This window comes from Ostrinia nubilalis, chromosome 3, assembly GCF_963855985.1.
Source record: "Ostrinia nubilalis chromosome 3, ilOstNubi1.1, whole genome shotgun sequence".
In the NCBI taxonomy this organism is placed as follows: Eukaryota; Metazoa; Arthropoda; class Insecta; order Lepidoptera; family Crambidae; genus Ostrinia; species Ostrinia nubilalis.
Genome location: NC_087090.1, coordinates 5,748,032 through 5,763,657, shown reverse-complemented (window position 1 = coordinate 5,763,657; position 15,626 = coordinate 5,748,032). Strand labels below are relative to the sequence as shown.

The following is a 15,626-nucleotide window of genomic DNA, read 5'->3' as shown; positions in this document are numbered from 1 at the left end:
TCGAAGCTTTATTTTCATGGTATCTGGTCACATCAGCAGCAGAGATGTTGTTTGTTTTGCTGTCTCCTGATTAGTGATTTCACGAATTAGTTAACGAAATGTGAATTATTGTTTCGGATTATATTTATGTGTATAAATATTTGCTTCTAAATAAGCTCATTACACGGCCCACGCACACAGTCACGTGTGGTGTTACTAGGGCACTATTTAAGTTGTGAGCCTCGACAACATAACGTGTTGTTAGACGACATCTGATACTTTTAATGAAAAGTTTGACATTTTTGACTACAACTTTATTCAAAACTTTTTATCATTTGAGCACGTTTTGTATTATTAACATTGAATTGAAAATTATCTTGACTACAAAAACATGGAATTGACTTGCGAAAATTTTCGGGCGAAGATTTATTATGACTTTCGACGTGGTTAATCAATACAAAACTGAAGCGGTCAGCTAAATTTCACTTTTGGTGATAAAGATCTGTCCTTTACCATTGTAAAACGCTAGTTTAAGAAGTATAATATTGTATGTCATAGGCTCACCAGTGAACTTTGCGAAAGTCGTCCAAAATGACTAATAGTGGCGGAAAACATTGATGTTGTCAGAAAAATGGAAGAGAAACCTCGTCATGTGATATATCGTAGGATTGAGATAATCCTAGGCATTAATTCCACTAGCAGTAATAAAATATTGTATGACCATATTATGGTTAATACGTTTTTTTCTCGCTGGATGTCACAAAATTTTTCAAACGCTCAATAGGACGCTTGTGTCGTTTAGTCCTTGGAAATGTTTGATAAATACGTTTAAAAAGCTTTAAAAGCCGTTTTTAAAATTGTGACAGTTGACGAATTAAGGATCTATGCATAATGATCCTGAAAATAAACAGCTATCGACTATGGAGGTGTTTTAAGATGAACCAATTCCAACAAAAGTCCCATGCGCTCGGAACACTTTGAAACTTACGGTCGCTTTTTTTTACCGAAATATCCGATTATATGACAGAAACATCACTAGAGAAATTTAGAATGGTTAATTCTTAATAGTAAACAGTCACTTTTTTTCCAAAAGTCTTCAGTTTAATAAGGGAAACTGACCAGCATAGTCGAATCGCCATTAGTGACGAAAATGTGAGCATTTACACGTCTCGTCAAACAACTGACTATTTGAACACTCAAAATATGAAATAAACAGGTCCAACGCTACAAAATTCTTGCTTGGAATCTAAACACTTCTTTTGGTACCCATGTATTAAAATTAAATGCGTGAACATCGATTTATGTAGCCAGAAGCAACTTTCGGTGCGGTCAAAAACCATGCTTTGGAGGTGCCTCAAGCTGAGTGGAAAAAATGCTATGAAAAGTGTTTTGGACACATTAAAAAGTACATAAATCATGAAAGACAATACCAATAAACGCAATCAATACCATTTTTATAATAAACTACTTTGTTTTCATAGTTAGGCTCACAACTTAAATAGTGTCCCACGTATGAAGTTACACCTGCGCTCCACAATGGCCGTGCACACCGAGCCGTCATTGACGTGCTTTATCGGAGTTTTTCACGCGATCTCTCCGCGAGAGAGCAGTCGAGCTGCGTCCGCGCCGCTGCATCAGCGCATCTAAATAACACTAACATTTTCCCATGCTATTACAAACAGCAATCAGAAAATAACATTCGGAGGTGAACGGTAACGGCGTTTGCGTTGCTGTAAAAGTTGTGATAGTGAATTGATCGTTAGTTTATTCATGTAGTATGCAAAATTCAGTTTCATAACAAGTGAAAAGGTGACTATCGATAGCGCGGAGGTTAATTGACCACGGTTAATTGATGCTAGAAATCGCTAATCGTTTGCAAATAGTAGTGAATCGTAGTGAGATAGGAGTGATTTGGCGCGATGTCTTTTTCTGTCTGTCAGCGAGTCGGTTAATCGTCGGAGGAGTCGTTTGAGCCGGATACTACCGCAAGTGTGCCAGTGTCCGAGCGCGCGATTTCTCCGCGTCACGCACGTCCGGCCGGCTTGCATACTCGCAATCCTCTCGCCGTTGATTGATTCAATAGGCTATTTGACAACTTACAAACAATGTAAGAACAGACATTTACTTAAAATATGAGTTCTTTTAGGGCATTTCATTAATGTAAATAAAAAGAAAACTGATGAAAATAAACAACAGTTTTGTTTAGTGCACTCTTTTAGATAAATTTACCTATTGTAAAAGCTCTAAATTAGCTAAAGCTACCAGAATTTCATAAGCTTTAACATTTGTGTTCTAATGCCATTTTTTTCATCATATGCCAGCATGAGGCTATATTGCTCAAGATAGAGTTTTGCCTCCATATAGACAGTGAATTTTCGATTGGATATCTTAATCAAAAACAACTCTTGGCGGGAGAAGAATAAACACGAGAAGCAGAGTAATCTAGGGTGGTTTTTAGAATCAAGTCAAATAGCCTATTACAAAATCATTGGATTTGCATGTTCTGGTGTGCGCGGTGCGGTGCGGCCGGCAGTGAAAGTGCGCGGGCGCATGATGCCGCTCAGCTGAGCTGACGTCGCTCGTGACGTCGACATGGGCCATGTGGAGGATCTGCAGCGTCAGTAAGGCCGAGCCGGTGCTCTTCGGCGATAACGTTGATGATGATTACGTAAGTGCAGCTCGCATTGAGACTGCGACGCGACGTGTCTAACAACAACTAAGCGAGTCAGCGTTATCAGCAGACAATGTTATCGTAACAGTGATGTAACCCGGCCTCAGTGTATCTGTTCTATCAAAAACAGCTGATTTTAGTAATCACTTGATAAAATTCAGGTTAATGACTCAATCAAAATTAATTACTCATAGTAGCTGATATCATTAATCGTTTTGTTTAATAGGTTTTTCATTCAATTTAAAATGGCTTATGACTAGGCAAGTAAATAAAAACAAACATTTCTTGGACCATATTTCATATCAATTTACGAATAGGTATGTTCTTAGAAAGTTCGTATTCCCATCATATTGAAAATGCTGAAACACCAAATTTATTATTTACCAAAGGCATATGAATTTTCTTATCCGTAACTTGAGAAATACGGAGCTCTATCCATACCCTATAAGTTCTTCAATTTTGTTGTGACAAAAAGTAGTCTAATATAATTCTATCCCTATACCAATAATAAAATCAAATAAGGTTTACAAGTAAAATGTAACTTGCTACTCTTAGATTGACGTTCATAAGTGCCACTTGTGGTCTAAACTGAATAAATATTTTTGATTTTGATTTTGATTTTTGACACCTAATCGATCATGCGTCTCTACTACAACATAAATTACTATGTTAGATGTGGAAAATCATGTCATGTCTATGTCAATCAAGATGTGGAAAATTAGCATTATCAAGTCTTATATAATTTTTCTTATACAGGGTGGAATTTTGAAATGCCACCTGGAGGGAAAGTACTCTTAATATTGTAGATAGAAAATTTTACTCAAAGAAAACATTCCTTTATTTTTGAAAAGAAATAGCACTGCATTCAAAGATTTCCAAAAATTTGCTTGCCACACCCGAGAATCGAACCAACTAAAATCTGTTAAAAATTACACCCTGTATTTTTATTGCATCGATCGATAGGGTTAAGTATAAGGATGAAATCTGTTTAACAAACTTAATAAATTAAATGAAAGGAAAACCATGAAATCTTTAAATTATTTTAATTATTTACAGAAAATTTTATGGTATGGTGGTGAATTTTCGAAAAAAAATCGGAAATCTTTGAATGCAGTTCTTTTTCTTTTCAAAAATAAAAGAATGTTTTTTTTGAGTAAATTGTTCTATCTATAATATTAAGAGTACTTTCCCTCCAGGTGACATTACAAAATTCCACCCTGTATAACTTAGACATTAATAAATATACATATACAAGTAGATTTTCAAGAATAATTAAATATAGATTTATGTTCCCTTCGCCAAATCTTGCGTCAGCCCAAAGGGGCTGAAAATAGAATTAATTGGTTTGGCACAACTAATTAATGTAATTATTTTTATTAGATGTTTCAAAGGAGATATTGATAAGATCTTATGACGTCACATCTAGGTCAATTCAATCATAATAAATTACGTTTTCAGGGTAACGATCAAACATTTAAAGTATAATTGATATTTATTACTTAATTAAATGAACGGTGTTATCATTAAATAAATAAATAACGTAAAGAAATGAATTATTATCTATCTAGATGAGGAATAACTATCTGATATTTACTCATGTACCTCTATTATACACATATCTATTAACTAGCTTTCCGCCCGCGGCTTCGCCCGCGTGGAATTTTGTCTGTCACAGAAAAACTTTATCGCGCGCGTCCCTGTTTCAAAAACCGGTATAAAAACTATCCTATGTTCTTTCCCGGGACTCAAACTATCTCTATGCCAAATTTCATCAAAATCGGTTGCGAGGTTTAAGCGGGAAAGCGTAACAGACAGACAGACAGACAGACAGACAGACAGACAGACAGACAGACAGACAGACAGACAGAGTTACTTTCGCATTTATAATATTAGTTGGGATTTATTGGTAGCTATGTGCATATCCTCACTGTGTGTGATGTGCTATAGGTACCTAATACAACCGCTATTATTAATAAATATTATAGTTGTTGCAATTCACGAAAGCGAGTAAGCTTTACATGTGTGGTGGCTTGTTACTGTTTGTTTTTCAAAAGTTTTGATAGACATTACATTACACTATCGTTATGTGCTTGTAGACGTACACACACAAGTAAAGCTCACTGGCCTTAGTGAGTTGCAAGAACTATAATTATGTTTTCCCGACTGTACCTACGTGTTGTTGACTATTGGACAGTTGTGTTGACCTGGTGGTGGTGTGTTCCAGCAGCCGACATGGCGGTTGTGGGGCGAGGAGCGCGTGGACGGAGCCGTCTACACCGTCTACCTGAAGAAGGTCCGCTACCACCGGCCTACAAGGAGCGCATCTAGTGTGAGTATTACTATAAATAAATAAATATCTTTTGACAATTTCACACAGCGCTATCCAGTCCCAAAGTAAGCAATTAATATGCTTGTGTCATGGGTGCTACCTTAACGGATATACTACATAATTATACTTTTTTTTAAATACATACATAAACATATTATACATAGTAACACCCAGACCCGTCGCAGAAATTAAAATTCATCACTTCAATTTCTGCCCGGCCGGGAATCGAACCCGGGACCTCTCGGCATAGTAGTCCGTTTTTGAACCACTACATCAAACGGCCGACGAATTACTAAATAAATAATCATTCAACTAGGCATGCTGCGAAATAATAGGTCTTGGACACTAAATCGTAGTTCAGATGCTTTGAAGGACACCATTAGATTTTAGTGAGTAGGTACGTCCCGCAGTTCTGCTAGAGAAAGCATCACTTATATCATTTTCCCTTTCGGACCAGTGGGGTTAATATTGCAATTTCATGCATTTTCAGATATAATTTTATGAAAACTTTTCATGTTCAAGTAGGTAATGTAATCGTAATTTCTTAAAGCAAGTTAAACTGGGCATTTGTTGTTACAATATGACTTACGAAGACTTGTATAATAGGATCGTTTTGGTTTTTTAGACGCTACGCTTGTGAAATATACATTACTGAAACTGAAAGCCAGTATTATAGGCAGTAGATATTAACGGACATATATTTTTCAGCTGTCCTCATTAATTCATTACAGGAATCAAAAAGAGTTCGATAGAATGTATCTAACGCCAAAATATATTAAACTACAATAGGTAACGTGTTTTTATTATAAAATATTTTGTCATGCAATAAATAGTGTCTCTACATTTTGTGAATTATTGTATAATATGTTACGTATTTAGTTTGCGGCAGCTACTAAATAACGTATTCTGTGCTTGAGGGAATTATTGCAAGCCATGGAGACGTTGCATGTCGCGTGTTATTAACGTTCCTGATTACACCGATTTATAACCACCATGCTACAAATGCATTGTTTCATTACCTGCGTCAGATCTACGTTAATACCTAATTAAATGAATCTAACTACTCAATTATGTTATTTATTTCACTTGCGCACTTGTTTTGATAAATATGTGACAACATACCAATTAAATCGTCATTGTATCGCCGTAAGGAACTTCATTGTTGTGTTACATAAATCATTATTCAAACAGTGTTTTTTTGCCGGTAGCTGATTTGATTCGTTAGTTTTGTTATGTGATAGTAAATGTAATTGAAAAGGCGTCGAGTATTATATACTGTACAACTTATCGTTTTATTATACAGTGTGAGTCTTGATAAAGTTTTCTGGGCATTTTATGTATTTTTTAGTATTGCCTGTTATTTAGCATTATTACTGTTTTTATTTTATCAGGATATACCTCTTAGTTTAAAAGTTATTACGTTTTCTTTACAATAAGAAATTGAAAGATAAAAAAATTATATGAAAAATTAAAAAAAAACTCAGATTTTATTTGACCTTTTTTGTCGATAAATATAGGTCTAGTTTCACCTATTTTCATATGTGCACAGTTATTTTAAGTAATATACGATACTTGACTTTTTTCAATCACCAGTAGGTTGGTAACTATTTTAACCGACTTTTTAAGCAACAATTCATTAAATATAATATATCATATGTGTAATTAACACTTTTATGATCGTAATAATATGTATGAAATAGGTATTAGTCATCTACGGAATGATTGTATTGTAATGGACTATAAAGTAATAGCTTCATATTTCAACTTAGATTTTTCATTATAATGGGAAACGACGATCAACATTGTGATATCATCAATTGATTTTAAGTATTCATCATCATCGGTCATTTAGTCTCCACTGCAAGAGCACGACCCTCTCTAATTTACCAGCAAATGGAGGATTTGGCCTACACTCCCCACGCTGGTCAGACGGGTTGGGGAGGTTTTAAGTATTAATATGAAGTTATTTACAAACGAGCTACCTACACAAATAAATACGTACGTACCTATGTATGTTTTTATTTTGTATGACAAAAAAATGGATAGAGTTTAGCTTACAATCAGTACCTAAGTAATAATATAAAATATTCAAATTGTGCCATATATAAAGTTAAATATATTGTAAAAGGCCAAGTATCTAAAGAATAACTAAATTATGAAACTTTCAATTTAGCATTAAGTATATTGTATAGTTAAATACATTACAAATTTTGCTGGTCTTTCGTAATTCGTACGCTCTACATATTTCTGTTTTTTCCTGCTTTATTGCCTGTGAAGTACGACATAGTCTGATTTGCATGTCATGATAACACAAACCGCTAACAAAGCTGTACAAAGGTTTATTATGAACCGTGTCGTCATGCGCCTGACTGTAATGTAAGATTTTTGTTGACTAACATTTTTCACGATAAAAATACCTACATCTATAAGCTACTAACTTAAATTATTTTCTTTACGTGCATAACACATATTTTTCATGTAATGCTACTTCGATATACTGGTTGCAAATGACTGTGATCGTCTACCTTGTTAGAGGAATCAGTCATCATCAGTAATCAATTAGCAAGAATATAAAAATAATTACCCCAATGTTATTTTTGTTACATTTTAGATGTGATTTTCCAAGTTATTTATGTACGAAATACATAAGTACGTAATTAGTAATTACGTACGCATGTAAAAAGGAGCATTATGTTATTATCTCTTGAATAGACTTGAATCTTTTGAATAATTGTTTGAAGAATCTTAAAAATCTTATTTACTTACGCCATTAAAACGTAATAACACACAATGTAACTTAAACAGTTTAGCAATAATTTTAATTTGACTTTATACAGTAAACATGTAGTTCTTTATTTATTATTTTTCTATAATGAGTAATCGAATATTAAAAGCAACTATAATAACTTCATTGTGTTTTTTATATTATTATTTGCGCAAGTTTAAGTAATTCCCAGAATCAGAATGCTTGGTGGCGGTTGAATTATTTTCGTACTGATAACATTTCGCATTTATGAGTAATACAATTTATACAATAGTTAAACTGTTTCATGTGCGTCATGGTCACTGGTCATTTGTGAAACTAAATTACAACTGGGCGTAGTAGAGATACGATTATGTACAATGTTCAATATTGTTTACAAAAAGAGTAATGTGATGTGAGAGTACGATGCGTTCGTGTGGATAATGACTAATGTTCTGTGGAATAAAATTTTCTATTTTGCAATGCAACAACAACAAAATGTAAGTGACTATTAAAATATTCTAGACATTCAATAAATTAAGTAAAAAACAACAAACGCATTTAATTGATATAGATATTGTAATTTAAGTAAAGCGTTTAGTATCTTACTGATAGAATCAAAGTAATGATTTAAATAAGTATATTACTAACTATAAATAAATGTGGCTTTGGATTGGTTTGCCAACAAAACAACTGAGTTATTGATGCTTGCTGAAGAACAACGTTATAACACTTTTTATGTAAATTATATGCAGGTTTAGTAGACTATAATAGGGGTTAAATCCTTTATTTGAAAGGCAAAATTTGAGCTTATGAATAATTTATTTATTCCGTAGAATTTAGAATCTTTGGATTGTGCTCTTTATCCTTCTATGCCATTATTAAGGGTGAACGCTTTAAATATACTTTGACTTAAGAGATGAATAAATTAAAGTGTTTGGAAAATAACAGCATGTATTACTAAGGTATTACGTACGCACGAGTAGGTAGCTATTTGTCGAAAGACATATCGATCAAACCATCAAAATAAATTCAACAATTTACCCTGAGCCGGATGGTATGGTAGAAAGGGCGACTAGTGAGTTGATATGTCATTATTACTTACTTGTTGCACGTGTGAGCTAATTAGTTTTCTTGGGTTCGGAGAAACGTGATGCTACGAGTTTGTCTCTATCTTTATAGGTATACTTAGTCTTTATTACACACCACACGAAACAGACAAAAAAGGCACAATTTAGGCAACTATATCGCAAGCAAGTGATCACTTACGAGTACAGTACAGTACAGTACGGTGATTGATTTATAATATTTTTGTATATGTATAACACAGAATCTACTTATCAATCCCTCCTTGCCCCTGGTAAATTGGACATGGGTGTTTTCCTGCAGTAGAGACTAAATGACCTGTTGATGATGATGATATTACTTATGTTACAGGAATCAGACGACGAAATATCGCACCTCGAGTGGGAGACGGTGCGCGTGCGCTTCGTGAAGGCGGGCACCGTAGAGCGGCTGGTGGAGGCGCTCGCCACCGACGACGGCGAGCTCGAGTCCACCTACGTCAACGTGTTCCTCGCCACATACCGGTACACATACTATACTATAAGTATATCGCATCTTGAGTGAGAGAGAGTACGCAAGCGCTTCGTAAGGTGGGCACCGTAGAGCGGCTGGTGGAGGCGCTCGCCACCGACGACGGCGAGCTCGAGTCCACCTAAGTCAACGTGTTCCTCGCCACATACCGGTACACTATACTATACTATAAGTATATCGCACCTTGAGTGAGAGAGAGTACGCATGCGCTTCGTAAGGTGGGCACCGTAGAGCGGCTGGTGGAGACGCTCGCCACCGACGATGGCGAGCTCGAGTCCACCTACGTCAATGTGTTCCTCGCCACATACAGGTACATTATACATCTATACAAAATACACCTTGAGTGGGAGACGGAGCGCGAGCGCTTTGTGAAGGTGGGCACCGTAGAGATTAGGATAGGACCACCGCCACACTTCCCGTGGTTGTCGTTAGAGGACTAACTTTCAGGTACATTTGGCGTTGAGGAGCTAAACAAATAAAACAAAAAAGAATCTACTTTAGGATTGGTCAAACCACTAATTCTGGCATATTTACGACAAAACGATGAGTAAAATTACTAAATAGGTATAATTTTCCTTCTATAACCAAAGATCCTAAACCTTGTAGAAGTATCGTGTATTTTTAATATGGAATGAAATAAGTACTTCATTGAGCGCTTATTGTATGTCAATGAATGCTGATTTAGGTTTTCCATTAATCTAACAAGGCTATCAGAGTGAATAAGCACTTAGCGGTAAAGTAGGTACCTACTCTGTGCTATACGAGTATAAATACATCCTAAACTGTAATTACTAAACTTAACATCGAGTTTGATTGCGAGCACTTATCTGCCTATATCTGTATTTGTAATAAAGCATACAGTCATTACAGTGACGAACTTTATCATAGCTAACCGCTCAGCTATGCTACATAACCTTCATAGATACGCAACCTTACCCTTGACTCGATCCCACAACTCCGCATATTGATGGCCTCTAACTCCTAATTGACCCTTTGGTCAATGCGAGGTCGCTCCTGATTGTTTTACCACTACATAAATAATATTCCCTTTAATTAATCTAACGACTGGTCTATTCAATTGCAGTTCATTTGCGGAATGCAGTCGAGTGCTGGATCTCTTGCTGCGACGATATGAAGCCTTGGCTGCCGAGGACGTGGTCCCCGCCGCGGTCGACACCTCACAACAACATAGAAAGTAAATATTACCTACTAACTTACCTTTGAAATATCTGTATTGAAGAAAGTATTTTTGGAAATATTGATTCAGCCTTCTTTTAAGAATAGCATGCTAGACTATTTTTAATCAATGGAAATACAAATAGAATATTATCGTTGATTTATTTATTTATTTATTTAAGGCACAGCTACAGAGAACAAACAATAACAATACAATTAACACAACAACATAGCAAACATGTTGTGTAGCGCGTCGTGTTCTAAGTTTGCCAAGGAGTCACTATGTAGTCTAAATCTGCAGTGATGTTCAAATACCATCGACATCTGATTGGTCGGTATTTAGTTATTGATCATTTAATCTTTAAAATAATGTGGAGATAACAATTGATTAACAATACATTATTAATCATCTATCCATAATGACAAAGCGATTTTGTCATCTTTTGATTTGTGAACAAAGATCTAACGTTATTTCTGCTGACTGGGATTTCATAGTGTAATATACATTCCAGGACTCTGGTGGCATGTCTCCACGTGTGGCTGGACACCTACCCGGAGGACTTTCGTCAACCACCGCACCACCCTGCACTGCAACAGCTACTCGCCTTCACCCAGCTTCATTTGCCAGGATCGGAGCTTCATTCGAAGGTCAGTAAAAATAATGATAGTTTAATTTAACTCTTTCTTATTTTGTCTTGGCCAATATGGCCCAAATTAAAATAACCTACTTTTATTTAACACTTTGGAGAAGCAATTTTGCAAAATTTTTAATTTATTTTATTTGTAGGTGTTACAGAAGTTAGCAGTATTCAGTGCAGAACGCAACGGGTCCGGCGCGGGCGGCAGCGTGTGCCTGGCGCCCGGCATGCGGCTGGCGGCGCACCACACCAGCGCCTACCGCCTGCCGCACGTGCCCCACCGACACTTCGCCGAGCAGCTCACGCGCATGGACATGGAGCTGTTCAAGAAGCTCGTGCCGCACCAGTGCCTCGGCGCCGTCTGGTCCCGCCGCGACAAGGACCGGTCCCACGACGCCGCCACGGTGCTGGCCACCGTCAACCAGTTCAACGCGGTCTCCTTTCGCGTCATATCGACCGTCCTCGTCGAGCCCAACCTCAGGCCTCTCGAGCGCGCCGATATCTTAGCCGCCTGGCTCGATATAGCCCGCGAGCTGAGAGTCCTCAAAAACTTTTCCTCGCTCAAAGCGATCATCTCCGGATTACAGAGTAACCCGGTGTACCGACTCAGGAAAACGTGGGCTCTCCTTCAGAAGGAGAAGGCCGAACTGTACGATGAGTTGGCGCGAATATTTAGCGAAGACAACAATCGTTGGGCTCAGAGGGAGTTGTTGATGCGAGAGGGCACCGCCAAGTTTGCCGATACGGTGGGCGAGAACGATAGACAGCTTCAGAAGTTACTCCATGAGAGGGGCTCGCCCGGCGTGAGTCACGGAACGATTCCGTATCTGGGGACGTTTTTAACGGATCTCACGATGATCGACACCGCCATACCCGATACAGTGGCGGATGGTCTGATCAATTTCGACAAACGAAGAAAAGAATTCGAGGTGCTGGCGCAAATAAAACTGCTGCAGGGCGCCGCCAACGCGTATCATTTGCCGACCGATCCGATGTTCGACAGATGGTTCGACTCGGTGATAGTGCTCGACGACCGGGAGGCGTACCAGCTCTCGTGTCAGATCGAGCCGCCGACTAATCCGCCGAAGGACAGGCGGCCGAAGAAGATGAACGACAACAACAATCAAGGTCACAGGAAGAACGATTCGATAGCCAGCACGAGTTCGAGTAACTCGTCTCAGTTCTACTGCGAGACGGACGGGGCGGGCAACGCGTGGAAGCGGGATAGTTTGGAGCGGCGCACGTCGCCGACGCGGCTGTCGCACGGCTCATCGTCGTCGTCGCTGCCGTCGCTGGATGTGTCACTATCGAGCGCCAACAGCGGGCAGAAGGCCAACGGGAAAGCGGGTGGCGCAAGCCCGGCGCACGCTACGCGCACGGGGCCTGACTTCTACATCATCCGCGTCACATACGAGTCAGATTGCGTGGAGACCGAGGGCGTGGTGCTGTACAAGTCCATCATGCTGTGCAACAACGAGCGCACGCCGCAGGTCATCCGCAACGCGATGCTGAAACTTAATCTCGACGGCGATCCAGATGGATACACTTTAGCACAAGTTTTGCCCGATAGAGGTTAGTAAAAATAGCTAATAAATTTTTGATTAAAATAGTATAGTCTTTGCTACAGCATCTATAATCGAGATGGCGCGCAAATGAGTGAAATTAAATAGTAACTAAGATATTTGTAGATCCACTCTGAAACTGAAAAATACTTACGTAAGAGTAGACTGAACATGAACCCGTTCTGGATTTCCAGTAACTAAGCTATTCAACTGTATTTATAAACTACCAATTTCTACCTTTTCCAGAAATGGTGCTACCGGCGAACGCAAACGTGTACTACGCAGTGAACACCGCGTACAACCTGAACTTCATCCTGCGCCCGCGCAAGCCGCAGCCCGAGCCCGTGGCCAACGGCCGCGCGCGCAAGCGCCCGTGACTGCGTGCTTTGTGGCGTTCTTCGCACACGTGAAGTGCTTTCGAACATCGAGCTGGCCACATAGAATAAAAAAGAAAAACATCAAGTAATATTGTCTTTGCACTGGCCACATGTAATAAAAAATAACATCAAGAAAAACATCAAGTAATATTGTCTTTGCACTGGCCACATGTAATAAAAAATAACATCAAGTGATCTTGTCTGTTGACTGGCCACATACAATAAAAAATAATATCAAGTGACCTTGTGGACTACTTTTCTGCTATACTCATCGCTTCGTCCAGTGGATATCAGATAATCGAGGCGCGTCTTTTTGTGTGTTTTTGAACTATACCGAACTAAGTGCAACATCACGACATCGATTACCTTTAGACACAGGCGCACAAACCCAAATGTCCCTTTACACAGAAGCTTTTTATGGGCAGGTTGGAAGTCATATACTCTGACTGAATATAACGAAAATAAGGTTGTTGTGTGTATTGGTAGCTACGTGATACATTTGGGACCTCTAGTTTCCGAGTTCGGTGGATGTCGTGACAACTTGTCAAAGTTTAGTCAGTCATAGCACGTCATAGTTAATTTTTATGACTGGCTGTCACCAACACCAGCTGAGCTTTAACGCCTTCAAAGAAAAATTTCTTTTCTGCCTGTGTATGCATGCATGTTGATGTATTAAGCTGTTAATTTTTGCCACTGAGCTCAGAAACTGATGGTAATTGTAAATGTGTGAAAAGTGTTGAGTTAGATACGACTGTATATCTGGAGTTACATAAAAGGGCCAAACCCAATACAATCCGGGGTAGCATTCCTGTGATCTTGTACAAATCTTTCGAGTTCCTTTGGTATTTATTATACTCCTTGTGTGAATTTGTATACTCATTGTGACTATTCGCAAGAACTGTTCAATGTCTGTGTTCATAGTGTACTTGTATAGTGCATTTTGAAGTGTTTATATTGATAACTGATGTAAATAATAAAGTAATACCATGCCACCTTATAGCATTAAACCGTCATTGTTGTTTAGTCGCCTATGTATACTCTTAGATGTGACAACATGTTTGTATATAAGAAAATTGTGTATATAAAGAATCTCATAAAACTAAAACGATACTGAGCCAAAGGCAGATTGTTATGTCTTGTAGTAAGGTGCTGTCTCTCTTATACAATATAATAGTAGCTTTAAATTAGTAAAATGTTGGAAAACCGAATTTCATTAATGTATAATCATAACATTAATAATCTAACAAATACTGAAAACAAATATTTTCGTCCATTTTTTCAGTTTAGTAGAAAGTTGCAAAGAAACCTATCTTCATTAGTTGCAAGCAATAGTAGGTAGCCAATTTATATAACTGATATTAAATTTATTCAGCGAAATTTTCCGAGGCGTTTATATTTTATTTTTCATTCTAATTGGATTGTGTATTGGCAAAAGGTATAATAATGTTGAAATGAGACTATTTGTATGTGTATTGTATTAAAATTGTCATAATAAAATATAGCAAAGTTTATTGTACTAGAACAATTTATTAAATATTTTTGTATTTATGAACTTTATATTGTGTACTTTCCAAGAAAGTTGATTAATTTTGTATTATTAAATATAATAATCGATCATATTTAAAACTTACTCAAAGGAAATAATTAGATATTATTTGTTTTTTTTTTTATATTTTGGATATTTTTTAATCTAATTAGCAGGACTTTTTGCATTAAGGCTGAGTTAAACATTTATTTATTATCATATTATTATCATTTAAGTATACATATTAGAAATTTCTTATTTGTTCGGATTTACTGTTTAAATGTGTACACCTATTTGTTTGTGTATGTATATTTGTATGTTACCTGCCCGATGCATGACTCATTCATTAACTATTGTCTGTAAATACTTTGTACCTAATTATTTGTAATTTTGTAGTTTTCCACCAACGTCCGTAACATGTTTATAACTGTGTAATAAACGTTAATGATACCCCTTATATTATATTATTTCATTTTTATAATATAAATTATTACTTTAGTGTAATAATAACAAGAGTGAACCAATAAACTTTTGACAGTAAGTAATATGACGTTAGTGAGGAGCGGACTTAATTTTTTTCGTGTGGAGAATTCTCTAGCGAATACCCGTAATAAATGCCTCTACTAGAAACCTCATAGTTCCAATATGGTTCATGGTGCAATGAAGAAAGTATTTTACTTATAAAGGCTATAGTCATCATTGGCCAGTGTTCTGTCCGTAGCTCCTTTCAAATGAGTGCCCTTGGCTTAAGCCAATCCTCCTTAAGAAGAAAGGACTGTCTTCTCGGTTTTCTCCCATTCAGCTTATGCATAGGAACAATCACGCACCTCCACAGCTTGAGAGGCTATATGGAGTTATATGGGGCTTATAACTCCATATAGCCTCTCGAGGCAATCTTATCAGTGACCGAGACCTACAGTAGATAGCACATCAGACTACGTTACACATTTTTGCTATAAAATAGTTTCTATTACAGCTGTATAAGATGCCCTAGTACTTACCTTGATATGATATGATATGTTCGTCGTAC

At 37.3% G+C, this 15,626-nt stretch overlaps 1 protein-coding gene across 9 annotated transcripts in view; it reads left to right on the top strand.

The window, feature by feature from the left end:
* Nucleotides 1–15,053, top strand: part of LOC135087709 (ral guanine nucleotide dissociation stimulator) — a 40,451-nt gene extending 25,398 nt beyond the window's left edge. For 4 of the 9 annotated variants that reach the window (XM_063982473.1, XM_063982467.1, XM_063982468.1 and 1 more), the window contains 6 exons: nt 4,875–4,979; nt 9,160–9,311; nt 10,403–10,513; nt 11,007–11,142; nt 11,282–12,704; nt 12,941–15,053. In XM_063982473.1, coding sequence (XP_063838543.1) covers nt 4,875–4,979; nt 9,160–9,311; nt 10,403–10,513; nt 11,007–11,142; nt 11,282–12,704; nt 12,941–13,071 — 2,058 coding nt within the window. In that variant the 3' untranslated portion in view covers nt 13,072–15,053. Of the gene's footprint in view, nt 1–1,597; nt 2,648–4,874; nt 4,980–8,063; nt 8,223–9,159; nt 9,312–10,402; nt 10,514–11,006; nt 11,143–11,281; nt 12,705–12,940 lie in introns of those variants that run through there. The other 5 variants (XM_063982471.1, XM_063982470.1, XM_063982472.1 and 2 more) reach the window with 5 other exon arrangements.
* Nucleotides 15,054–15,626: the final 573 nt, after the last annotated feature.